A 27,942-nucleotide genomic window follows, 5' to 3' on the forward strand; every position below is an offset into this window, starting at 1 on the left:
ATAATAACTGATCAGCTGAAGTATCAGAGGGCAGAAAATGAGGATGATAGTGTATAAAAATAACACGTCTTTATTTGATTGGATATCATGATCCACATACACATGGTCAGCTCTGTGAGGCTGATGTTTTACATGATCATTTACAAATAACACTTAACTTATCTAAGAAAATATACTAAAAACAACCTCAGTCTCTCCCTCCATTCATTAATTCACCAGTGTCAACAAAAACTTATCTTTGCAGTTTTGTTTTCTGAGTCGATCCGTACTGAAATTGCACATTTTCACTGACGACGACTACAGAAACATGTCAAAGACATTGCATAACGAGAGCACATGTGAATAATACTTAAAAATAAAAATACTTTATACTCAATCAACTTTGAGTGGTTATTATACTGCGGCGCAATAAAAACACACATGACACATGAATCTGCTGTGGCTAACCACTCTGCCTCTGTGCAAAACAACTCGGCTTTGGTACCAAAATTTGTACTATATGTATATATATATATATATACGTATATCTTTTCTTTTGTGTTTGCGTTGTGAGTTAATGTTTTTGTGTTTTCTGCTTTTGTGTTTGCGTTGTGTGATTTGTGTTTGCGTCTTTTCTGCTTTTGTGTTTGTGTTGTGTGATTTGTGTTTCTGTTTTGAGTTAATGTTTTTGTGTTTTTGATTTGCGTTTGTGTTTTTGATTTGTGTTGTTTTGTGATTTGCACCTCAGGGGCACCGTACACACACATATATATATATATTATGTTTGTAATTCAATATAACTAACCAGAAACTTCCCTGACAAAGAACCACACACCAAACAACAGCAGAATTAATAATAAGAACAAGGTAACTATATATAAACAAACGTGTGTATATATATAACAGGCACTTGGAACATTTAATGGGATCAACTAGGGCTGCAACTAATAATTCTTTTTCATTATATGGAGCAAAGAAAACAGAAAATATTCACATTTAAGAAGCTGAAAACTTGATTTAACTATTGAAAAACAACAAAAACAAAACTCAATCTGATTAATCAATTATCAAAATAGTAAATGAATTAATAGATGATTAATTTAGTAATAGGTTAATAACCAATGAATCGAATAACTGTTGCAGCCCTGGTGCCAACCGAATGATGTACTTTTTTATAATCTTTTAGTATCAATCAATCTGGGCCAAATTCCAGTATCTTCTGTCTATTTCTGTTCAAATTGAGAGGTTTTGACTTGTTTTTCACTGTATTTTTTTTACTTTGTAATAATTGTTTAGAAATTGTTAAAACATTGAGTACTATACTATACTATACTATACTATACAAGCTTGAAAACTGAATAAGAATAATTTAACCTATTAAACATTTATTTAATAGCAATATGTAAAAACTAGCACGGGCACAAGCTTAAATAATTTATTTGTTGTCGCCGATGTCATGTTTTGTGAAAAACAAATCAACCTACACCATTGTTGAAGGTTCACCAATGAGAATTCACAACTTCCTTTGTGTTTGTAGATTCATTTAAATTTAAAAATGTATCGAAATAAATTAATATCATATCAAACCTGAACACTTCACAACCCTACGTCACAACACATACACACAAAGCACAGATTTGTGTGTAATAAAAGGACAAAAAAAATGTAAGCAACGGCCTTGGATATACAGAGTCCGCCATTTTGGGTCACCGTGTTTCTACAGTTGCCTGAAAAGACATAAGCAGCAGCGGCGTGTGGGTTTGTGTTTTTGAAGCAGAAGCTTGCTGCGCAAACCTAAGAATATCAACATCCCTTTTGGTACATGACGGCCACCGTAGCTCCCTGACATACTTAGGAAAGGGAGGGTGAGTAACTATTTATCACTATTTCTTACACATTGGACCTTTAAATGTCTTATGTACATAAGACAGGCAGAGCGGTGAAGGTGAAGGTGTTGGAGGGCGAGCAAAAAGAAGAAGAACATCAACCAGACAATCACCACTTTGAGCAGGCTGTGAATATTGGACTGGTGAGAAAGAAATAAACCACAAGGGGGCAGTGTGTGTCCAACTTTGTCTTAAGTGGACTCCAGCAGCAGCAGCAGCAGCAGCCTGTCAGAGGTGAGGAGGGACTGTCTGCAGTGCGTCTTCAGTTGTACGATGGATGTTCACATTCTGCAGAAAAGAAGACAACAATAAGGACACATCATTGATATCATGCATTCACTACCTTTACCTAATCCTAACCTCAATCTAATTCTAACCCTAAAACCAGTTCTTAAACCCTGAAAAAGTTGTGTGGCCCAGACAAAATGTCCCCACAAACATAGGTTTGTACGTTTTGGACCTCACACACATTGTGACACATGTCCTTATTTCCATGACCACTTTCCATACATTGATTTTGCCCGTTAACAAGCTGCCATTGATCATAACTGTACTGTATATGATAAAGAGCTAGGCATCAGCCTGTGCTTAAAGGTCCAGTGTGCAACATTTACAAGGGTTTATTGTTCGAAATTGTTTTTTTGTATCAGTGTATCGCGAGAGACACCACAATACAATATCATCACGATATTTAAGTCATAATACGATATTATCACGATATTTAAGTCATGATACGATATTATCACGATATTTAAGTCATGATACGATATTATGACGATATTTAAAGGGGAAGTAAGTAGTTTATAGTGCCATCTAGAGGAGAGGCTGACATTTACAACAAAGACCTGCTGCACTGCTCACCCCCTCCCTTCCCTGAGCGCTACGGTATCCGCAGCTGGTCAAATGTCGTCCTCGTTGTCTTTCTCCGTGTCAGCAGATGAGGTTCATGAGGCGAGGGAGAGGGCGAGCTACCGCGGCCGTAGCAGACGAAGCGGAGAGAGTGGAGGCGGGACTTCCGCTACAAGTAAAGAGACGCTTGATTTGTTCTCTCGCGTTTGTCCTTACAGGCTCCGGCAGAAACATGGCGTCTCGCTGCTAACAGTGGCTATGCAACCGCGGCCCGCGACCATGTTATTTTAAATGACTTTTTGAAACACTACGAAAATGAAACAAAAAATATTATACAGCGACTAGACAATGCAGGAGCACATAATATGTATACAAAAGTGGATTTTGGGTAATATAAACCCATAAATACTACATATTGTCCCTTTAAGTCATGATACAATATTATCATGATATTTAAGTCATGATACGATATTATCACAACATTTAAAGCACAATAAGATATCATAACATTTTTTTATATTATTAATATTGCGTATGTTCGTATAATTGTAATATGAGTATTTTGGCACCACCTACTAGACTGAAATGTTGATGTTTTTTTTATGCTAATCCGCAGAAAGTTGAATGTTTATTTGTCACGAATCGGTACTTGATGTCTCAAAAGCAACATGAAATGGCCACAGAAAATATCACATATTTCCCTGAATCAGACTGAGAATTTGAGTTTCACATGAAACTTTTACATGCACTTAAGGCAAAAGGCCGCACTTTACGAAAGGCCGTCATCTTGTGCAACCGTGTTTCTACAGCAGCCAGTGGGTTCGTTTTGAAGGGGAAGCTTATGACACAAATGGTGTGCAGAGGCCACCGTAGTTTCCTAATGCACTTATGAAAGGGAGAAGTGAGTGGAACAATCCACTGATAACAACTGTTATCACTGATTTGATCCTTGTGCTCGTGTTGTTTACATGTGCGTGATGGTTATTGCTTATTTACAAAAAAAGATGACTTGGCTTTTTGAAATGGCAGAAATGTTCATGTTGTCATCATGCTCAGAAAAGTGTGCGTGTAAGAGAAACACAGTGTTTTGTTCAGGCTGATAAATGCCAGCACTTTCTATCACCCATTCAGTGGAGTCTTTGCATGTGAATGAAAGGGTGAAAACAGTGAGGACTCTGTAAACTTACACTGAAATGATGGAAATGACAAGTCTCATTTACTTCCCACAAGTGAGAAACGTCAGTCTAGACCAGGGGTCACCAACGTGGTGCCCGCGGGCACCTGGTAGCCCGCGGGCAGCCAATACGGTGCCTGCGGGCTCACTTCACTTCACCTCACTTGCATGTATCCATATGATGGCTCAGTAAAATATCTTTGATATTGTTTATAAAAACTGATAATCGTTAGGAGTAAGCACTGGAATGAATGTGTATGCAGTTGAATGCATAATATTAATCATTTAAATGGTAAACAAAAAAAAATGTTAATGTGGTAGCCCTCCATATTATTTTTTACCCTTAAGGTAGCTCTCATCTCAAAAAGGTTGGTGACCCCTGGTCTAGACTTTAGTTTTTCTATGTCAAAGTAAATCCTATGAACTAAACCAGTGGTTCTCAATCTTTTTATACCAAGTACCAGCTGAGAAAGTGAAGTAACTCCATTACCACCAGACTGAACAAAGTCAGCTACAGACTTTTCACAGGAGACAGATTTATTCCCAATAAGATCATTTATTCTCTCATCATCCTCCTCTTCCTCACATATACTTCACACACTGCTGTAGTGACATTAGATTAAGATGAAGCGAGAAAAGGTGACTGTAATTATCAGTGGTGGACAAGGTACACAAACCACATACTTGAGTAAAGGTTGATACCTAATGTATCAGTGTAGTAAGTACTCTCTTTAAACGTCTACTTGAGTAAAGTCTAAAAGTACTTCAAAAGTATTTCAGTATCAAAAGTAAAACTTGATATGGTTCCAGTTCCCGCTCATGTCCTTCATGCCAACACTCATTCTGCTCAGTTAAGTCATTTACAAGAAAAAAGACCACTCTTGAAATAGAGTGTGGTTCAGAAAGAGGATATTGTTTGCTTGTGAGGCAAGCAGAGATGGACAACGCGTTCAAATAGTTAGCTCAAATATATCCATGGATGTTCTATTTCAGTGTCTGGCATTTCTTCCATTATTGTCTTGGCTTACAGTTTTTCTCCATTGGTTTGGCTCATTTCTTGAAACCGAAATGACATTCTCAAAACTCTAAGATCGTTTGGCACAACAGTCTTACAGTTCAGCCCAACACCATAGTTTACTTGCAAAAGCTCACATCTCCCCCAAAACAGTTCACTTATGTGTCAAAACTACATTTCTTTCTCATATAAATAGTCAGTGCCCCCAAAATCCATTGTCCGTTTGGCATTGTGTAAACACTGCAAGTCAAAATGTTTAGATGTTTTGTCGCTGTGGCAGAGGAACATTGAAATATCCCTCATGTCCTCCTCTCAGTCTTAGCCCAGTCCTTCATTGACAATGGTTACTCTACTAGTTCTTTTTTGTCCAGCTAACAGAATACAATTGTGTAGAATACAGATTTTTTTTTAGGATTTTATGGTAAGAGTACCATCCAAGGTTTGACATCACACATTGCACTCTGATGAGCGGGGCCACGGAGGAAATTCACATTGTCCCACACAAGTGCATACTTTGGTAGGTGAGGCCCGACCAGACCTCTAATTTTCAGGGATCAAATCAGAATGAAGGTGGTGCAAGAAAATGAGGAGCCAAACCATTGGAGAAAAACTGTAACATAAAAAAAAAAAAAAAAATCCTGCAATGCAATTTTTTAGGCATTTTGAGCAAATGAACAGCAGGTTTCACAAAATGTAGTGCAGTAAAAAGTATTTCACCTCAAAATGTAGTGGAGTCAAAGTATGAAGACTCACCAAATAATGATACTCAAGTAAGTATACGCTTAAAGTATGGCAACAACGCTTACGTTTGTTTAATTTTCTACACTGGTCAATATTCCTCAGCTCCACTCTGATCACATCACCCAGTATATGCAGTACAACAGTATTTCTGATTTTCCTCCAAATACCACTAGGGGAAGCTTGAATACCATAGTTTGAGATCCACGAAATTAACAGCTTTAATAACAAACGACGTCAAATGAGGCACGAGAAAAGTGTGCAAGGGGGAAACATGAAATGTTTGAGTGGAGTTTATTTAGAAACATTAAACAGGAAAAATATAATTTGCAATCTGTTCAGTGAAGTGAACGTCCTCCAACAAGCCTTTACATTTACATTGTCGAACAAAAACAAAAAAGTGTGTTCCTACGTCCACAACAATCATTACACATCCTACAAAGAAACTGTAAGAAGAGAAAATAGCCAAAGGAAAAAAAAAAAACCCAGAGTGGTTTAGTGCACAACTCTGTTTTTGTGCAAAATGTGTTAAACTAAGGCTACAGTCGAGACTACGTTTTCATGTTAATAACGGTGTTTTCAAATGGAAACTAATCTGCATCCAGGTGTTATTAGGAGTAATCTGTGTCCGTCGTTAATGGTATAATTGTCCAACGGCTCACGTGACAGGTGTCACACTTGGCAGGTGACTGACTAAGGGCACCGGTTTGTGCGGTTCAGACTTTGACTAAAGAGCCGCTGCTGCTCTCCCACACACAAACATGTTTTTATATCTTAGTGAGGACACAGCCCCTTATCCTAAAGCCAGGTCTTAGCCCTGAAAAAGGCATTTAAGGTTGTGAGGCACAGACAAAATGTCCCCACAAAGATAGTTTTACATTTCTCACAAAGATATAAAAACAAGTACACACACACACACAGACCACGACAGGCTTCAAACAATGAAACACTCACTACATCATTAGTGATGTGATCATTCAAAGTGCACAGGAAGCAGATTCTCTCCACTGCAGTTCAGACAAATACTGTTAAACAAGACATAGCCGTTAAAGCAGAGTGTTAATGTGGCTTTGCATTCACAGAAAGAGAAAGACTTCTCCATTTTGAAGCCTGCGGTGCTTTATATGATCCATTTTCCTCTAAATGGGAAAATCATTTATCTAAGAAAAATATTTATTGTTATAAAGCAAGTGAAAATTGGGTCAATGTTGAATCAAATGAAGTTCCCTTTGCAACCTCTCGTAGCTATTGAAAATAACGGTGCTTTCTGGTCGACTTTATGGGCTGGACAGTGTGGACAGAAATACCACGGGTTTGAAATAAAAATGTGGTGATGGAAGTTGTGGCCTTCTAACAGAATATATAGAGATGAGACACTGATAAAAATGAACATAGACAGAAATTAAACTACATATAATCAATACTTCAAGAAAAAGAAAAGTGATGGGAGTTTCATTCTTTCACAGTTACATCCGTTAAAAAAAAAATTAAATAAAAATCTGATCTCCATACATTCTCCTGAAAATGAGAGAATGTGCACGACACAAAATCTGCGTCATGGGATTCAAGATTTCCGAGTTAGAAACTGGATTCCAGTCAGTTTGCAAACATCATCACATTTTAAAATAGAAGTGGAGGACAGACAGGAGACAGTTCTGAGAGTGGCAGGTTCATTGTGCGTCAGTGGGGGGGGGGGGGGGGGGGGGGAGTGTGAGTAATGAAAGGTAATGAGGTGAATGAGGGTGGGGCTTGGGAAGGTAAGGTGGGAAGGCGGAGCTGGGAGGCGTTGCCTCATTGGTGAGCTGGCACTGTTAGCAAAGCCTCCTCTGACATCCGCGACACGTCTACGTTCTGTTTGTAAAGAGCACAAAAAGGGGGAGGGATCAAAAACACATGGGAGACCACACAACCCACACAAATGAAGACAAAGACGCCGTCAACGGCACAGTTTTAATACGGTTTGTCCTCACATGGTCGACATTTTGAACCATTTACAGCAGTGCGGTGTGTGTTTTCGGTCTGACATGAGGGCTCAGGTATTGCATACTGGACCTTTAAGCCATCATTGTTTGTCATTATTTATAACATTGTGTGTGTGTGGTTATACCCACCTCTGGTTTTTCTCTGTGCGTGTTGACTGCCTCCACGTTTAAGCAGATGGATTCCACTTTGCAGCCTGAGCGCAGACAAAGTTAAGATCATTAGTTCAGTAAACAAATGAGTGCACAGCATTGAAAAGGGATGAGCCTATATGACATAGGGTGTGTCCACACCTTCATTCAGGGTTCCCATGCCTAGGGTGACAACAAATTCAAGGACTTTTATCGATTTGCAGCACGCTCTGCATCTGGACAAGTGATTGTCCTTGGGATATTGGTCAAAGTTTGTAATTTTGTTTGTTTGGTGAGACAGAGATCCTGGAGTTTTCATTTCCCAGGCATCGCGTCATCATTTGCTCGCACTTGCTTAGCGCTACTTGCTCATTGTTCTAAATGGCCAATTTCTCGCCTCAAATGATCTTAAAACTGCGTTCCGTGACACAGAAAAGTGAGAAACGGCCACTGTTTCAACAACAACAGTCTTTCTCTCTCAGATACCTTTGGTCACTGTAGCCTGAAGCACAACAACCTTGCACAGCAACCCCAACTGATCGGGCGGGAAATTGCAGCACGTATCCTTCATCAGGATGTAGAAGTATGAAGGCTCGAGTGGTCTCCGTGGTTACGCAGTCGGATAACGCATTACGCAGTTGGAGAAAGTATAATGTGGCCTTTAGTATCACTGGATTAGATATCAAAAACCATAAAATCTGATTCAATATAAAAACCCTATACATTAGTCATTGTAAACAGACCTTAAAATGTAAATAAAAGTCACCATTTCAGCGGAGTCATGTTGCGCGCTGCTTATTTCTTCTTTGTGGGAGCAGAATATTTGTTACACTGTTTAAAACTGTGTCTTTGAAATAGCTTGATATGGCTGTACGTGATAACTGCATCAATAAATGTGTGTCAACAGCATCACAGTTTAAAAGGTCGGACTGATATGGGCAATGGTGGTTACTCAAGGTTATGATAAGTGATATCGAGTCATCCCCAGTACTTAGCACAGAGAAATGCATTCACTCTGTTCGTGTGTGAACAGCGTTAAAGGAGGAGGAGATCAGTCCTACCGTAGGCAACCGGCGTGAGCTTCAGCACCGTGTGCAAAGGGCACTTCAGGTACGGCAGTTCTGCTGTGTGGAGATAAAGGCACAGACGGAAAGATCATGAAACAATAAAAAAACCAAACAATTTCCTCAGTTATCATGTTTGTTGTTTATTGATTTTGCTCTGAGGAGAAGAAAAGCACTGGTTACTGCGTTTGCTGAACTCAAGTGACCTCATCTGGTCTGTATGGTAATCAGTCCTCCAAGACATTTTCTCTAAGCACCACTTAAGTTTCAAAGTGTCTTATTCAGAGGAGATTGTAAAATATTTTTAAATTTAACACATTTAAAAACAATTTTCTTTAATTCTGTCATAAAATGCAAAAGTAAGACATTACAGTCTATGTTAATCAAATATTATGAGATTATCACAAAACTGTTGCTTTATAAGGGAGAATATTTGAGGTGCTGTTGATCACCGATTCCTGTAACCTTTCAGCATAATGTGAATCAATTGATCTGAGAGAGACTGACACTTCTACACCTCCTCTGCTCTCTCTTTACATGAAACTCAACAATCAATCATGTTTTTCAGCGGTTCCTGTCTTATGAACCCTGTGTTATCTTCAGTAAAAGGTCTTACCTGCTGTCTTGTCCAGGAAATAGGCCAGCAAGCAACGCATGACGGCCTGGTGACAGATGACCAGCACGTTCTCCTGCCTCTCCAGCTCCATGATGACTGGCTCCAACCTCTGCACCAGGTCCTCATAGGACTGAGGGAGGAAAAGACCACAGAGATTCAGACAGATGGAGAGCAGAGGACTGTCTCATGTAGGTATGGGGCAATATTAGGAGTCCCTGTCACAATTATACTGACCACCATAAACTGCAATTCTCAACATTATTGTGATAACGCTGGCATTCTGTCCATACTCCAGCCTCATTTGATTCGCATCTGTGCACATTTTCAGACAAAGCAAAAAGCAAGTAACAATTTTTTTGTTACATGCTTATCATCTTTTTTTTTATCCAAATAGAAACATTTTCTGTTTCCTTCTCTAAGTTTCCCTCAAATACTTATTTCAAGAAATGCCTCAATTAGAACAAAACCCTGTGTGTGGCAGTGCACTGTAACACTGCCACAGAAGTACACCAAATACAGAAAAAGACGTTTTGTCCCAAAGTTGCATATTGGTTATGTACACGAAAACACAAGGGTGGCCTTCTTTTTCAAAAATAGTTTTTTAGGGTTCCCAAAATTACACTTTCATGTGGATTAAGGGTCACTACATACACGATACAACAGTTTCACAGATTCTCCTTAAATGATTCTGTGTGTACAGGGTCTGAGTCAAAGGGCCCATGTCAGCATTCTATAAACCTAGGAGAGCCCCTGTCCCAGCTACCACAGTGCACAGAGCCCCTGGAGCAATCTGGGGATCCAGGGAGACAAGGGGCCCCATGTCAGAATTGTCTGCCTAAGAGAGCCCATGTCCTGGCTAAGAGTCGAGTCTAGCATGGGGACCAGATTTAAAACACATTCATATTTAGCCTTAAAGGGCCCATATTGTGCAAAATCAACTTTTTAATAATTTTAGTACTGATATTTGGGACTCAGGGGACCATACCAGTCCCCAAAATGTGAAAAAACAAGACTCAGTCATGTTTTAGTGGTTCCACTTAGTGTAAGTATAGGCGATAAAACAGGCGATGATTAAACCTCCCGCGGAATGACGACATAGCAAGCATTTCACCGTGAATGTTGGCACCCCGCCAGGCAGAGTACTTCACAGCTCCACCGTAGCTCCTCCTTGTCCCTGTGAAATACGAGAGTGCAGGCGAGGGAGGAAGAGTGGCTGCACAGCGGAGCAGTGTTTTACACAAACTTCCAGCCTCAGAGGACTTGTGTCCAGTGGATATATTTTATTTATGAGAAAAATGTTCACAAGCTTCACAAGCCCTTTGTTGTTGATCGTGTTTGTAAATTCCTATGCTAGAAAAACCTTGAACGCACCAGTTACGTGCCGCTGCAGTAATGTGTCCTTTAGCGAGTGACATGTGTAGATCAATAATATGAAGAGCACATGTTTGAAAGCACTGCAGAAAGATGTAGATGTCCTAAATTTCTTCTCAACCAAAGTCTGCCTTTCTGTCGTGTTTCCACGTTCTCTCCTCATTATTGATCCACACACGTCACTTGCAGCTGCAGTAACACTGGTGCATTCAAGGTGTTTTTCTAGCATAGAAATTTACATACACGCTGCGCCGCGCATTAATTGTTTTTCTTCGATTCTAATGTTTTTATGATCGCGAGAAGCCAAAATCGTGGTCACTCTATGCATTATTGTTACAACAACATTCCCTGAAGCACTAAGAGCAGCGCTGCTTGTCTGAGCAGACAACTAATGCCCGCATCCATCTTCCAGTGTGAGATTAATGGAACAGTAATGGGATGGACTTGCAGTAGCAGGCTTTCAGGCCTACAGTAAACTGACTGACCACACACACACAAATGTCTGACACATCATTAGACACGCGCACGCGCACGCGCACACGCACACGCACACACACACACACACACACACACAGTCTGACTCATCATTAGATTCACGTTATTGGTTGGCAGCCATCTGGATATACTTCATGCAAGTATAATTTGAAGCAAGGATGCGACTACATGACAGTGTCACACATAAAAGCACAGACAATACCTGTAAAGTTGCTTTGCTGTTAAAATGGAGGACATTTTAAGAAAGGAACAATTGTGCTGACTCACCAGTTAGCCTAGCTGTTGGCATCACAGGCAGGTGTTCAACCTCTCATGACCAATAGTTTAATGATCAATGCCAGATTTGTTTATGTTGTTGAGGGAGAATCTGAAGATTTGTTTAAACTTTCGCCCATGTACTTCATGGACAAGGAAAATGTTCCTTGTCCACAGTTTTAAGAGCATATGGAGTAACTTGGCATAAATGGAGCTACAACTAACTATTATTTTAATAATTCCTTAATCTGTCGATTATTTTGTGAATAAAATTAGAACTTGTTAGGTCAATAAATGTTCTCAAATGTCTTGTTTGCCTACAAACCATCATTAATCGATTTTGATGATTTATTGGTCATATGGAGCAAATAAACCAGAAAATATTCACATGTGAGAAGGTGAAAAACCTTTAAAAGCAAAAACCCACAGTAAAACATGGCAGCAGTACTGCAATCATGTACTGCACACGCATCCAGTGTGAGCCTGGTGAACAAAACAAATAAAAAAACACGAGTACTTGACTGCTCACCTCTCCTTTTGGGTAGCGATAGCGATATTTGTCCTGGTCCCTCATGGCAAACTCCAGAGAATAGCTCTCCTGGATCTCCTCGTACATCATCTCCTCACACACTCCCTGAAACAACATCACACGGACTTACTCTAACTCCATGAACCCAGTGCTTATGTCGGCGTTGAGCAGAAAAGGACGTTGTACTTACTGCATCGATCTCATTGAGGACTTTCCACTGTTCGTAGGGAACACCGAGAGCTTCTGCTGTCTGGATGGTTCTTTTCATTTGACTGGTCCACACCTTCAGGTCACTGATGCCCTGCTTCTGAATGAACTGGTTCAGCTTCTTTGCAAACTGAAAGGGGGAGGTAAAAAAACATTTTAAACCAAAAACAAAAAAACAGCTCTGATGACGTACAGTGTCTTTTGGTGAGTTCTTTGTACCTCCTTGCCTCTGGGAGTGAGGCCCGAGTCTCCTCCAATGCGTCCCTTGACATTGAGCTCGCTCTCGCCATGGCGACACAAGTAAATGGAGCGTGGCGTGATGTGGATGTTCATGAGGTAGTAGACAATTCGGCTCTGGATGTGGTCCAACACCCGGTTCACCAGAAAGCGCTGGCCCACATCCATGATTTTGATGAAGGGGAGATCCCTGAGAGCAGAGACAGGTTTGAGGACGCCTCAATCTAACTGGTTCAGTTATTATTATTATTAAATAAGCTCATTCGTTTCTGCTTCAGCTTCAATCTCACCTGTCCAGAACTTCATCCAGGGTCTCGTAGGAGTTTTCATAGCACTGGATCCTCATCATGAAATCTTTCACTGCCTCCTCTGTGTTACAGTTGGTGTAGTCTGGGCTTTCCAGCTTCACTTGCTGAAAACAGAGAAAGAGCAGAGGAGTAAAGCTTTCTTTTCCCACAATTAAAGAAATATAATAAGAGTCTAATTCCTTGCTTAAGCCTCAATCTTAACCCTCAATCTCAAAAATGTGCGCTCCCGCTAGTGCAAGTGCTGTCCTGATTCTCAGAAAAATTAAGTTGAGGGGCGAGTTTAAGGGCTGTATCACCCTCAATATTGAGATTTTCCAAGACCACCCTTGGGAGCAAGGGCTACCCAGAATGCATTGCCTGTTTTCACATAAGAAAGATGGCGCCAAAAACGGCAAAGCGAGTGCGATACAAATTAAGTATTTTCTTTGTTAATAGATATAAAAGAGATATAAAAATTATGAAAACCATTGTATTATCTTAGTTTAGGCCCATATTATGGACAACTGACGTCATTTTTGCGTAACATTTATTTTTATTTAACGATCTTGGTTGGTGCTATGGTTTACTCTTCAATAAGCCGTGGTGTGCGGTAACTGTCAGCTGAATATGTTCGTGGTTGTGGTATTTGTATGAGTATCATCTTATAACTAACTGACAACCTAATAACTTGACTGACAAACGGATCGTAATAAATAATCGTGACGTAAATGTGTTCTTCTTCTTCTTTTTTGGAGTTGACAGACTGGACGCAGCTTTCGCCTTATTCTGCCCCCCGCAGTCTGAAGACGTATCTGCATTTTAGGGGTGTCCCATTTCTAAGTGACAAAATAACCCTCAACACTTGGTTTTGAGGGCCAGTTAAGATTAAGGGTTGAGCTTGAGGGTTAAGATAGGAATTGGAATTGGCCCTAAATAAATAGAAATCAGGACAAGAAATACAGTCACTCACCACAATGTTCTCCTGTATGACGTCTGGGTCTTCACACACAGACTCCACGAAGAACACCTGAGAGACAACAAGGAAGAGAACATTGATTTGTTTTTCATGCAATTTACTTGTTTTCGGTCTTGTATCCAATGCAGCTTTAAATTAACTTTTTAACTTTTCCCTGACACTAACCCATGTAATAAATCAGAATGTTGCATGTGGTCAGACGATAACAAACCCTGGAGGAATATTAGTCATGTTGATGTTAATGTGAATAGTGAGGATGCCTCACAAGTCACAGAGTTATCTGTAGTTTTGCGCAGTTTATTTGCATCATGTTGCACCTTTGGTTTGACTGTTGGTCTGTGTGGTCTCTATGTTACCTTAAAGCCGTTCTGCTCTGCAAACTGGATGATCGTTTCCCTTCTCTCTCTGGTGGTGTTTGTTGCATCGAAAACCTGCAAGGACAGAACAGCAGCATGCTTTTCAACACTGTTTCCAACCCACATCCATCAACATGTAGAAAAAATAAATGTTTAAACCTACTGCGACTTGGCCACCTTCCTCTGTGAGGTACTGCCGCACATCATTCAACGCCGCTGAAGCACATTGTCTGCAAAGATTTAAGATAATGTAACTCATGAGTGCCACATGGTTGGAGGTGGATCGGTGGTGTCAGGCAACAAGCCGCTCTTACCGCCTAATCCTTAACCCCTCCTCATTGTCTGGACGGAAGAACTCGAAGGACTTGTAGATTTTCACAAACTCTCTCCTGTACTGGCCAACGTTGAACTCTGGAGGAAAGAAAAAGGACAGATGAGATCATCTGAACAGCACAAAACACAGAAGAAATTCACTCTATGCAACCTTTTTGTCAAAGAAACAAAGTGATAAGTCCTACCTCTGGTTGGCACGTCGATCCAGTTCAGATAGCGGGTCAGTTTCTTGGAGATGTAGGTCTTCCCTCTGGCAGGAAGGCCCACTGTCACGATCAGGGTGGGGCAGTTGGTCATACATACTGGAACAAGAGAGACAAAAAAGATTTAATATTAACATTTTATTGCCCTTATCAGTGTGTTCATGTAATCCAGTGCTATCTGCAGAGAAGTCACACCAAACCACACTTGTGGCTTTCGCACCAACACAGTTACAGCACAGTTCTGGTTCCCAAACCAAAATTTTAAACCCACCGATATGTTATCTTGGAAAATAATGTTAATGAACCCAAAAAGTTGGTTCCCAGCTGAGACTAAAAAAGACTATGTCATTAGCGGGATGTCAATAAGCTATGGATGAGGAGGAACACACCAGTGAAAATGAAGAAGAAAACAGAACATCCCAGACGAGACAAAACATTTGGTGGCAGTTTGGGTATCTACTGAATTCCAGGAGAACTAATTCCGTCGGTCACGTTTACACTACAAGAAAGCACTCCTTGTGTCCACAGTCTTTTTTCATATAGCCTCAAACCGAGCAGGAAAAAAAGAGCAGATAAATGTCCTTCATTGTCGGTCATTTTGCGTTCAACAGTCATCAGGTACAGCACTGCACATCCCGCCTACCAAGCAAAGGTACTGTTGCAAGCCTGACCAAGGGCTTTACCTTTCCAAACGGTACCCAATTGAACTACACCATGACAGAAACATGGCTCAAGAGACTGAACTGGAAGTGTGCCAGTGCTTGCTGATGTGAAAGAACCATCTGAGCATGTGGAGCAGAGGTCATAAGTGACACCAGCATGTGTCCAACACTTGTGAAACATCGCGCTTAAACTGCTCAAGACAACAGGAAGAATGAGCAAAGAGCTAGTGTGTTCACAGATGACTGGGTCAGAGAGCAGGGCGGTGTTTGACAGATGATACAATATGTAGTTTCCTGGGAGACAGTTTTGGGATTATAGAAGTACAGTGGTACAACCATCTACAAATGTGGTCATATTTCTTCTTTTTTTTGCTGTCCAGACTTTCCAAGTCAAGCAAGATTCATTCCGACCATTCTGGGAACAGCGACTTCATTGCTGAGGCTCCACCTGGCAAGACGTATACTGAGGATTTACAACATGTGTCCATGAAAAATTCTCTGTGTGAAGCACTTGGTCCATTGTAGAAGTTGAAAGGTCCTTTGAAGAAGACGGTTAAAGTTTGTGGATCCTTCCTTGATTTTGAGACGCCTTCCATGTGCAAAAGAAAAATATTTGTTTTCTGGCACAAGCCCTTCATGCTCCTTCAACCACCATCTCTCTGTACAGCCTGTGCTGTCTGTTAACTTTGCCAGCAAAACTTATCATGCAGTGTCTTCTCAAGCCTGTGATTTCACTAGTCTGTTCACTGGAAACATCAGGACTCAGTGAGGAGACTTATGTGAGTGCAAATGGGACAGGTATCCACAACAATGAGGTACAACCTCCCCAGTACCAGTCCATTCTCCTGCCAGCAGCCTTCATGTGGATCCTTACATTACCCTGTGGGTGCAGACCAAATGTCTGTGGCTGCAAAAAGACAACTAAACGCTGCATCTACTGGCTCTGGTGCTTTTAAGGCACATGCTATCGGCAGTGGGTGCCAGGCACCCATTTGGCAACCACTGCCGAATGGGTTAGTGGGTCGCCGATATCCGTTATATCGGCATTTCCCTGTCGACACCCCCCCTCTCTCTTTCATTTCTAAACAATAAATACAGAAATAAATTAACAAACTTACAATATGTATTTGTATGGACCCAGTGTCATGCTTAAAGCTTAACCAACTCAGCTGTATTATTTGCCACGTGTTCAAGCTTTATCAAAAACTACAGGCCCTGGCGCTGTTCTGCTGTATCAGTGCCGAGGACCAGACAGTCAGGCAAGTTTCCAGCTCCATTTCCTTGGTTGTGAAACGTAAAGCGTTTGACCCTGATGACATTATCACCCACAAGAAAGTGAAGCAGAGATCAATGAGAGCAAGAGGGAAAGAAAGAGAGAGATGCAAGTGGGACAAATCCATATCTACGCATTTCCTCTGTAAACAACATTTAGCGTTTGCTACTGCTATGTTACTTTCAAAGAGAGTGCTCAAATATGATATGATACTAGTTTCACCCAGTTTAATTCTAACAAATTAGTCACGAAATAGCTAAACTTTAATGAGCACTTGATGTATTAACTCATAGCATCCCTACAATGTGTCTGCCAAAAAGTAAACTTCTGAATTTATAGACAACTTATAGACAACATGAATCACGTAATCAAAACTAAACTTTGACAAATAATATTTTAGATGAAAAAATTAATTTTACTTAGTTTCCAATGAATAAATGTGTAAATTGAGTAAAGAATGCCTGATTAAAAAGTAGTCAGGTGCCAATTATCGAAAGGAAAATTGACAACAATGTCCCTACAATAAAACTGACTAAATGTAACCGTTATTTCATTATGTTGCATTTCTAAAGCTGTCCAATTTTAATTCATTCATTTATTTTTGGAGCGTTGAGGGCACCACGACCCCAAAATAACTAGGACCGCACCTGCTGCAGCAACGGTTCAACGTCAGTTAGCCAACAAAAAAACACTACGATATTAGCCGCGGATTAACGTTAATTCAAGTTTGCGCTCGCACAAGAGAAATGAGAGATATCTGCTCACAAACACACATCCCCGACATGAACACGGTTCTTACTCCAACCCTACAGACACGTTTTAACAAAGAAAAAAGCCCTTTAAACTCGCGAGGAGCAGCTACAACACAGACACGTGAATGCTAACAGTTGTAGCCAATAGCCACGTCGTCCACGCACCCTTTCTCTGCGCTATGTGTTTTTCTGGAAGGCCGTTCTTGTACGGCATCCAAATCTTCTTCAGCGGGTTCTGTGTCAGTTCCCGCGGCGGGTTTGACGTCGTCTTATCCTCCATTTTGTCCGGCGGTGAGGTGGAGGCGGCCGCGTCGGGATCACGGGACCTTTTCCCGTGATGCTGCTCTGAAGGTGACCGGTGTTTCATCAGCGATGCTCTGGTCCTGTTACAGCTGCCTACTACTGCCGAGGCGGGATGGATGAAGGAGGGAGGGAGGGAGACCTCACTCTAAGTGCAGCGATCACGTGACTGGGTCATGCCACCTTTGACGACCGTAATGACCGCAGTAAGGACGCAATCTGCTCTACCACAATGCGCGCTGTGCGCACACAAAAACACAACGTAAATACACGAGAACACACCAAGATCCTGTACGGAAGAGGATGAGGACCATAAATGAATTGTTGGAAAGATTCCAGCTGAAGTTGGCACAGCACACTCTTTTTCCTCATGTGAAGGAAAAATAGTTAGAAAATGGATGGATAATTAAGAACAAAGAGAAAAATAATAATTTATAAAGCCAGAATTCTGAGATTAAAGGCAGAATTTTGAGAAAGAAGTCAGAATTCTCACTTTAATCTCAGAATTCGGAGAAAGAAAAGGAGCCACAATTCAAAAAAATCAGAAGCAAATCACTTTAATGTCAGATGTCAGGCTGTTTTCCAATGTATTTATTTATGTTTACATTTGGCCCTAATCCTGTTCCATAGTCATGTAAACAGAGGAGAGTTGGACCAGACAAGACATTGAGTGGCCCCTCAGGTCATTTGTTTTACATGAGTTTAAGACCCCTGGTGTTGAAACATGTCTACAGTTAAAAATTAAACAGTACTTTTATGTGTATGGTTGTGAAACAAACACAACAGAAATGCTATTAACAGTAAAAGTAGCTATGTTTATATGGTGGCAACCATCTTGAAGGACACGAGAATCCTGAGGTTACTCAGAGTTTCTGAGTTAAAAATGAAGGTACCTGTTCAAGAAAACCCTGTGACTGGAAATTCTGGATTCTGACTACAAACGCACATTAGGGAACTACACTGGTTTCACGTACTACTAAACATGTAATTTTCCATATTTTTTTAAAAATACAACTTCTGGCCGGTTTGTCCATCCAGGCTGCTTTAGAAATGTGGCGCCGCAAGTTGGCTGCCTCTGTAAAGCAAATGCTTACTTAAAGGCGCCATCTGTAACAATGTGGCCAAAAACGGTTACTACACTCAAAATCAAAACAGTGCGGCGAGTCGTACCCGCCTCCCACTCCCCCCCTCCCCTCCAGAGTCGAGGTTGCCAGAGCAGCGTGTCCTCCGTCAGCGCCGAGCAACTATTGCGAGCGTTTTATCATAAATGAGTGGCTCTAGACACACAATTCTGTTCTCTCAGTAAAGATCAAGATGTATAATAATTTATGGTAATGTTAGCTGTTGACTAGGGAATAACGTTATGCATGATATTTGACAGAACTGTCCTTCATTTTTGCCTCCCCTTTTATAATGTTATAGTGTATAGTTTATGGCGATGTACATGCAAAGACCTAAAGAGGACTCGAATTTGGCTAACCCTGGATTTCCACTGGACGCGTTACAGCCACGGAACGTCAGCGGCGCGGTCGCCGTTGCAAATCGCTTCCATTCTAATCAATGAGAGCATTTCCACCAGACGCGCTGCGGAGCATCTCAGCAGCGTCCCAGAAGCGTCTCGCCGCGCTGCAGCACTATCGATAGCTAGCAGTTCTATTTTTGCCGTTGCCACTGCAACCTCGTAAATTCCAACAGAGCAGTTCGCACCAGACAGGAAAAACGACACAGAATCAAAGTAAAACATTTCCGCCCCCCTTTCAAAATAAAACACAATACGCAGGTCATATAGCCTGTCACAACTTCACATCAACATTACGTCGTGACCGGTGCTGCCAGGTAAACAGTCAATCAGAGCGTCTCGGAGAGTCATAATGTACGACGAGAGACTTAAGACTGTTGAAGTGGAGAAACATGAAATCATTTATGACACCAGATCAACAGTTATTCCACTTTGGAGAATGAAAAGAAGCGGAGAGACGGTGTTGTTTGTGTAAATAGTTCGTTTATTGTCAGCAATACGGAAAACAAATGAAAACAGCTGTTTGTGCTGTGTCTACACTCTGCTGCGCTCCACCCTCTCTCTCCGCCCGGAGCTCGTAGCGGGCGTGTGCGAGCAAACACCACCGCTGTTCTCCCCGCTCCGGGCGAGTGTGCTCTTACCGGCGGTTCAGATGACACAAACCGGAGTGTGGATTGTGTTGGTCCAGCGCGGCGGCTTCAGCGATGTTGCTGACAGTCCCAAATCCAAGTGCACGGACCTCCAAAACCGAGGGAACAGTTCAAAACAGAGCTCGACAGTTCAAAATATAAGAAGAAGTAGCCAATTCTGCATCCGTTTTCCAATTCCTCTCCGCTTTCAACACTCTCCACCGTTCGAATGCAGCTCCGACACGAACTTTATCTTGAGATTTCTGCGATTCATACCAAGATATCCTCGGTTTCGTTGCCTCCGCCATTGTAGCTCAGACGTAACTGGCAACCCGGGGTTGTGCGGCAGCTGAGACTCTACTGACTTCAATGATTGGTAGACGGCGGTAGGAGGCGCCTCATACCAAAACATATTTCAAAACATAAATAAACTTTGCGGTGCAAATACATTTAATGCAAATATATATTTTTTTACTAGTTTTGTTGTAGTTCAGTTTGTTATATGAACATTATTATTCCTGGTCCTCTGTGACATATTAGGAGGATTTTATGGCCAGTTGCTCTAGATTTATTACATAATGCATCTTTAAAAGGATATGTAAATATATATATAGGGTTCCTACACAGGGCCCACGGTTGGTGTAGTGGTAAGCACTCTTGCCTTTGCAGCAAGAAGACCCGGGTTCCTGGGTTCGAGCCCAGTTTGGAACAACTTCGGAACAAGGGCCTTTCTGCAAGGAGTTTGCATGTTCTCCCCGTGTGTGCGTGGGTTTTCTCCGGGTTCTCCGGCTTCCTCCCACAGTCCAAAAACATGCGATATGGGGATTAGGTGAATTGGTCACTCTAAATTGACCGTAGGTGTGAGTGTGTGAGTGAATGGTTGTTTGTCTCTATATGTGGCCCTGCGATGGACTGGCGAACTGTCCAGGGTGTACCCCGCCTATCGCCCAATGTCTGCTGAGATAGGCACAGTGACCCTCTGGTGGAGGAAAAAGTGGTAGATAATGGATGGATGGATGGATGGATGGGTTCCTACACAGCATGTAAAAGTATGGAATTTAATTTGAGTAATTTACAGGTCTGGATAAGTTTGGAAAAAGTGAAAAAATGTTTGTGTTGTTTCCAGACTATTATCTCACTTTCTAAAATGTAGTATATTAATATATACAAATATATCAAAACAAGTTACTAACCCAACATAGCCTACCTGTAGATGATATGAAACTAATCAAGCTGGCTGTAGAATGGTGTCGAGTTACCATGGTTACTGTTATTGACTCATTATTTATTGTTTTCCATGCGTGTCGTCGAGCCAGCCACCTATTGTCGGCCGCGACAGTGTCATGGGTCGATGCAAGTTTTCCGAGGGTTGGCTTCAAGAAAAATTAATGAAGGATTTTAAAACCATTTATTTACATAATAAGCATCTAACAACTGGTATTCAGATGTTTACCATTGACTGAAAAATCCTCAGAGAAGTCTGTGAATTTGAGTCTGGAATTTTTAAATGGAAAATGTGTATATAGTTATACATATATACTGTATATTTAATTTCTGCACCGCACTAGACTTTTACCATTATATTTGCTTGCCCGGCCTTATAAAAAGCTAGTTTATAGTTTTAAACTTCTTGTAAGTTAAAGGTACACGGCTGGCATCTGTCTAGATTTTATAGTATTAGTAGTAGAAGTATTATAGTAATATAGATAGAAGTATTATAGAAATATAGTAGTAGAAGTATTATGTTTATTGTAAATTCATCCATATATACAGTACACAGTGAACAAGCATTTACCAGGACCACGGTGCAAAATAAAATACAATATACATACTAGTGTGAACATTAACCATAAGGGTAACATGAAGTGCAATCACTAACACATAACAATACTTAAGTCAGACATTCACCAGTCACAAAAGGATCGAAAGAAAATATACTGCACTATTTAAATAGTAATACTTCTAAATGAACACAGTGTAATATATCCACAATCTGGCTGTAATGGATACACACAACATGGAGGTCACTAAAATGTAGGAAAAATTTTAAATAAGCAGATTTGGTCAGCTCTATTCCTTTAAAACACGTCAAATGCCAATAATTTGCCAGTAAATCACCTCATGTAGCTCTATATTGATTTTGCCTTTCGTCACTGGGTGTCAGTATTTAGTAATCCAGACACCTACAGTATATTTCAGTTGTAGGAACACTCTGAAAATGTGGAGGTGCAAAAATGTGCAGACTTGGTCAGTGAACAGAGTCTAAGCTAACTATAGGAATTTTAAATAAGATTATACGATAAATAAATGCACTGAAGACCACTCAACAGTGTCAAAACAATAGACACACATGTCTAAAGTCTAATAATTTCTTCCTTGGAAACATAATCTACTAATCTAGTTATAATCTAGTCTTGAAATTACTCTGCTCCCAGACAGAGTCATTCAAAAACATTCTGTCCTTTATGATAATAACTTTTAATCTGCTACCGAAAAGTCAATAAAATGTCAGGAAATGTCGATTCATGTTTCCCAAACCCCAAAATATTGATGTTCTCAAATGTTCATAATTTTTTTTAACAATAATTATTCAGTTGGAATGATTTCTTTGTCAAATTGAGAAAATTAATTTTTTAAGCCAACGAAATCTGAGAAAAACACTCAAACTGATTAATATGACAATTAATAATCAATTAATAGTTCTTAATAAGCTCAAAATATTGAATGTGGAAGAAACCTATTATGGAAATAATAATATCTACTCTAAATGAAAAAAAAATCTCCTCTCCAATTTCTAAATTATGGAAAATAACTGATGATAATTGGCCATTTTTACATCACTCATATACTGTCAGTAACCACTAGGTGGCAGCATTACTCTCTTTCTCTCTGTGTGTGCTGTAATTGACCCAGTCCTGTGAACCATTTGGATATAAAACACCTGTCGTGCAACAATGAAGCTCAGAGCAGTTTTTTTAAAAACTTGTATTGATTAATAAGTTCAATATAATCAGATCATGAATAAATGTAATGACATAAATTAACTGTATATTATAAACTTTAGAAAGACAGGACTTTACGTGGATAAGTAACTATACATATTCAGTGCAGGCAAACATTTGTATGTGTTCATCTGTTCATGTGTTAATAACATGGTGAGTCATAAGGAGTGAGTCACACTCCTTATATCAAGCTTTAGAGTTGCAGTGGTGGTGGAAGTCAGACTGGCAGAGTCTGTGACCTAAATATGGTGAGATGGAGGTTTTCTAATGGGTTCACAAATAAATGGCACAACCACCAACAAGACATGTATTCTTAGCTTGGCATGATATGTCCTTGAAAAATGTGGAAAATGCTGTCAGTCAGGATTGTAAATTATTATATGTTTTTTTTTCATATGTCTTAACTACATTTAAATCACACAACAGCACAAATGAAATGCTAATTCAAATGTCTCTTGAATGAAAAACGTTTTGCATGAGTGAAAAGACACCAATGTAAAACGTTTCCAGATTAAGTACAGTAAGTACACTGTCAGTTTGTAAACTAAAATAATTCTTTCTTGGTTATTTTCTATGACAGGGTTTCCATTAAAGCAGGGGTCTCAAACTGGTGGCCCGGGGGCCACATGCGGGCCCCCCAATCGATTACATATGGCCCCCCACTTAATATCATGTTATAATGAAAACATGGCCCACGACCTCACCGTCTTTTAAACTCAGTGTGTAGCTGAGGCACAGCTGCCAGTGAGGTGATAGAATATAATATATGTTTGCTAGCAATGTTTTTATAACAGTAATAACAAGACATTTGGTCATTATCCCATTATTAAATGTGTCATATACAACATTCAATTCAATCAATCAATCAATCAATCAATCAATCAATCAATCAATCAATCAAATGATGAGTGATAAATCTGATTAAATTACATATATAAATACACTTGTTAGGGCCCGAGCCACGAATGGCAGTGGCCAAAACGGCTTCTGGTACAAATTTGAATTACAGTTGTCCACACTATTATTTATGTAATTTAGAATATCTATAAAATCTGTTTTTGATATTAATACATTAATTTTGCATCATAAATAGTATTATTAAATATACATGTGTGATATCATGATTCAATATTGTGAACAGTTGTTTTTTCCCACTTTTTGTTCTCTAGGCCGGCCCCCTCTTGACCACAATAGATGCGCATTGGACCCCAGGTCATTTGAGTTTGAGACCCCTGTATTAAAGTGTATCATACATTTTAAGACATTTTGCTAACACCCAGTTCAAGAAAATGCATATTCATTTCTTTAATTTGGTTTCTACATCTATGTTTCTACATCCAACTATAGCCTCTTAGGTAACACATGGGCATGTTGGTGTTTTGTTGTTGCATCACCTGTTATTATTACTGTAGCAATATTTGCTTCTTGCACTGAGTGTGTGGTGTGTATTGTGTTATTTCGGGTAATCCCACTCTGTTCTGACCACATGTTCTCGTATGGTTTTCTATGGTTTTACAGACGTAGTAACTGATAATTGTTGTTTTATGCAATTATTTAATTTTAAAAAAGTAACACATACTGCACATGTTGGAACTTTTTTATCCTGAGAGTAAAATACTAGATAATTTTCTGACGGTGTCATGTGGTAATCACTTTCACTAAAAACGAATGTCCATTACATTCATACCACTGGCTCCACATGACTCTGTTTCTAAGTATATCAGTGTATTTTGTGTCTGTGGAGACACAGAGTGATGGGTTTTACATCGTGACTGATGGAGAGAAGACGAAGCAAAAAAGCTAAGTTAGTAAAGTGAGACGACAGTAAAGTTAAGGTTAAGAAGTTGCTCTGTAAAGTGCTGCAGGGTCACCTGAGGTGTTGGGTTAATGGACTGCAACTAGGAGTAACGTCAACTCCAACTTAAAGCTCACCTAGAGTGGTCCTGTTGCACATATATGTTAGTTATGGAGGTCTACTTACATACATTAACTTGTTTTTATGGTCAAAAACCTCCTAGTTGCTGGAAACGAGCCGATAGAAATCTGTCCTTTTTGAAGCACTTGTCAGCCGCGCTATTTCAGACATAAATCTCGCCTGAGAAGACAGACTGTCTTGTGATTGGCCAGTACCCTGGAAGTGACATTCGGCACACCTGCTCTCAGAAGCACAGCTCCCCCCTCTGGAACAGTGGATGCACTGCTCCTCATTATCAAAACATTGTTTTAACAATGTTTAAAAATAGCTTCTTCACGACTCCCCGCTGCAGTCCCTTTTATGACTTTGACCCTTAGTCAGACCCAGAGTCAGAAGACACTGTCGCTCGTGAAACACCGCCACAACGGACGTAATTCTTCTTCTGCGGTTCAATGTACGCAGCCGGATATGCCCGGACTAGTGCCCGGAGGAGGATGATCGGCTGTTCTGGAGAACCGGTGTTTACGTAACTATAACATGATTTTTTCAGAGATCTCGCTGAGCCCAAAATTACAATAAAACACAGCGTTCTCAGCAATGGCTGAACTGTTTGTTTTGAAACATCAGGGCTTCGTAAACGAGGTAATGATGCAGATACACACTAAAAAACAGCGCTAATTGGAACTTCCGGTCTAGGTCCGCTTTAACAATATTCCTGGTATAATGACATCAGATTAAGATGGAGTGAGAGATATGGTGAATCTTATTATTATTATTTAATATACAGTATCAACATAACAACGTAACAGCAACATATTTGCAAATGAAAATAGAACAGTGCTTTGTGTACAACTGATTTACTGTGAAACCTCTAAAACGTCTTGGAATCCGACTTTACGACTTCTGAACACACATGGAACAGGCCATACATCTGGAGAAGGGACGCAGTGTTTTGGCGACGTTACAGACTGGAGCTTTTTTATTATATCTTGCAGGAGAAAAAACATTTGCAATAACATAATGTTCCCTGACTGATTCAACCTTTTTAGCTCCACAGCAATTAACAGTTGAAAGTTTTATAGTCTATGATGCAATGAATCAGCGTCATAATATCAGCCGGTGCATGCTTTGTCGCTGCAGCTGTTCAATCGCAACAACCAGAAACACAGAACTGCATCATCATCATCATCATCATCATTATGACCAGAAAATAGTATCTACAGTATCTGCAGCTCATGGTACGCATGCCAACATGTGTTTTTTTTTTTTTAAATAAATCTCTCCTGCAGCAGATCAAAACAAAAACATCTGCCTGCTCTTCATCCTCACAGTGTGAGAGAACAGTCAAACATCTTGTTTATTAAAAACTGAACCATACAGACGTCTGTTGATGTTATGTAGGGTAAAGGTGACAGCGCTGTAGTGATGTGTTGTTCACGGACAAGCCGGATCTAAGAGCCGATTCTTTGGAACAAGTCCTGGCCCCGAAGAGGCAAATCATAGCTTTGATTTGATGGACAGTTCACTCTATGTGGTCAGCAACATAGGACAGACTAGGAGTGAAATGATAATGACAATAAATAAATTATAATATTATATAATATTATTATAAAACGGTGTATTTGTGTGTAACTTTTATTGTTTAAAAAAGGGACCACTGAAGGGATGATTGACACCTGGAAATCTTCACATTATCAAATCTGGCCCTGGATACCACTGATTTAAAGGTTTGATTAAAATGTTAAAGCTCACATAGAGTGGTCCTGTTGCACATAATATGTTAGTTATGGAGGTCTACTTACATACATTAACTTGTTTTTATGGTCAAAAACCTCCTAGTTGCTGTAAACGAGCCGATAGAAATCTCTCTTTTCTGACACTGTGCCGCGATATTTCAGACATAAATCTAACCCCCACAAGACAGAGAGTGTTGTGATTGGCCAGCCAGCATAGAGCCTTCCAACTGTCTTGTGATTGTCCAATACCCGGAAGTGACATATTCAGCACACCTGCTCTCAGAAGCACAGCTCCCCCCTCTGGAACGGTGGATGCACTGCTACTCATTATCAAAACATTGTTTTAACAATGTTTAAAAATAGCTTCGATACACACAAAAAAACAGCGTTAATTGGAACTTCCGGTCTAGGTCCGCTTTTATAGTTTTATCACTAGTTTTTTTGCAATAAAAAAATGCATCAAAATAAGGCTGATTAAAAACAACTGCTTACCAACACACAAACCACTCGTATTACTAAATCAGTGTGACATACTTCTAAAAAGAGTGAGACTAAGTGAAGAGCCGTTTGGGAGTCTTGTGAGCCGACTACTATGAGAGCCGAGCCAAAAGATCGGAATCTTTGAAAAGAGCCGGACTTCCCACCTCCACGGCACTGACAGCACGTCGACTCTTGTTTACCTCCTCTCTCTCTCTCTCTCTCTCTCTCTCTCTCTCTCTCTCTCTCTCTCTCTCTCTCTCTCTCTCTCTCTCTGACGCACAATCCTGCCTCCACATACACACGCACGCACACACACGCACGGATCGCATCTTACCCGTTCTGTCCTGGTTCTGTGTGAGCTTGGTTCGGCTGGAGGAGCAGCAGCCTCTCATCGTGGGCGTCTGTGTGCTGGAGCGCAGAGTCTGGCGGGTGCGTACGTGCTTCCAGCAGCAGCTGCAGCTTCAGTGATGCTCACTGAGTGCGTGCGTGCGTGAGTGAGTGAGTGTGTGAGTGTGTGAGTGGAGAACTGAGGGAGGAAGGAAGGAAAGAAAGAAGGATGGAAGGCTTTCTCCACAACTGGAGAAGTGCACTGAGGTGGAGAAGTCTACCTTACTTGCCTCCCTCCCTCCCTCCCACTCCAAACCCCACCCACTCTCTGACATCAGGAAGATGTCCCCACACCAGTTCACAGTCACACTGACACTAACAATACTTCAAATACTTTCATGCAAACTTTCATCCAGGTCATAGTTTTAGATATTTATTTGTCCGTAACAGTGTGTGGAGTGGGGAAAATAAGTGCCAAGTTATCCCCTTATTACACATGAGGTGTGTATTACTAAATCATTAAACACTAAATTATGAAAATTAAACATTTTCAGCAGGTAAAAGATACCAGAGGAAGCTTGCGTACCAACGCAGCACTGACTTGAGCCAATTGTTTTGAAAATAGCTTCATTACTCAAAGCTTAAAATATAGAGTGACCTCTCCTT

General features: G+C 40.5%; 1 protein-coding gene across 3 annotated transcripts; it reads right to left on the bottom strand.

Annotated features, from left to right (window-relative positions):
- Window positions 1–252: 252 nt before the first annotated feature.
- pfkfb4a (6-phosphofructo-2-kinase/fructose-2,6-biphosphatase 4a) lies at window positions 253–27,511 on the bottom strand (the record flags this gene model as incomplete). 3 transcript variants are annotated; one of them, XM_083892152.1, is made up of 14 exons in its annotated part: window positions 253–2,153; window positions 7,753–7,817; window positions 8,814–8,876; window positions 9,433–9,562; window positions 12,083–12,187; window positions 12,273–12,419; window positions 12,509–12,716; window positions 12,817–12,938; window positions 13,784–13,840; window positions 14,146–14,220; window positions 14,309–14,375; window positions 14,460–14,556; window positions 14,664–14,780; window positions 17,534–17,735. In XM_083892152.1, 14 exons carry the CDS (start codon window positions 17,733–17,735, stop codon window positions 2,094–2,096), a joined length of 1,515 nt encoding a protein of 504 aa, XP_083748278.1. In that variant the 3' UTR covers window positions 253–2,093. The 3 variants fall into 3 exon arrangements, with proteins under 3 accessions (XP_083748278.1, XP_083748279.1, XP_083748277.1); XM_083892153.1 differs by lacking the exons at window positions 253–2,153; window positions 17,534–17,735 and adding exons at window positions 5,937–7,492; window positions 27,284–27,511; XM_083892151.1 differs by lacking the exon at window positions 253–2,153 and adding an exon at window positions 5,937–7,492.
- Between the last annotated feature and the right edge of the window lie 431 nt (window positions 27,512–27,942).

This window comes from Microchirus variegatus (genome assembly GCF_963457635.1).
Source record: "Microchirus variegatus genome assembly, chromosome: 7".
Lineage (NCBI taxonomy): Eukaryota > Metazoa > Chordata > Actinopteri > Pleuronectiformes > Soleidae > Microchirus > Microchirus variegatus.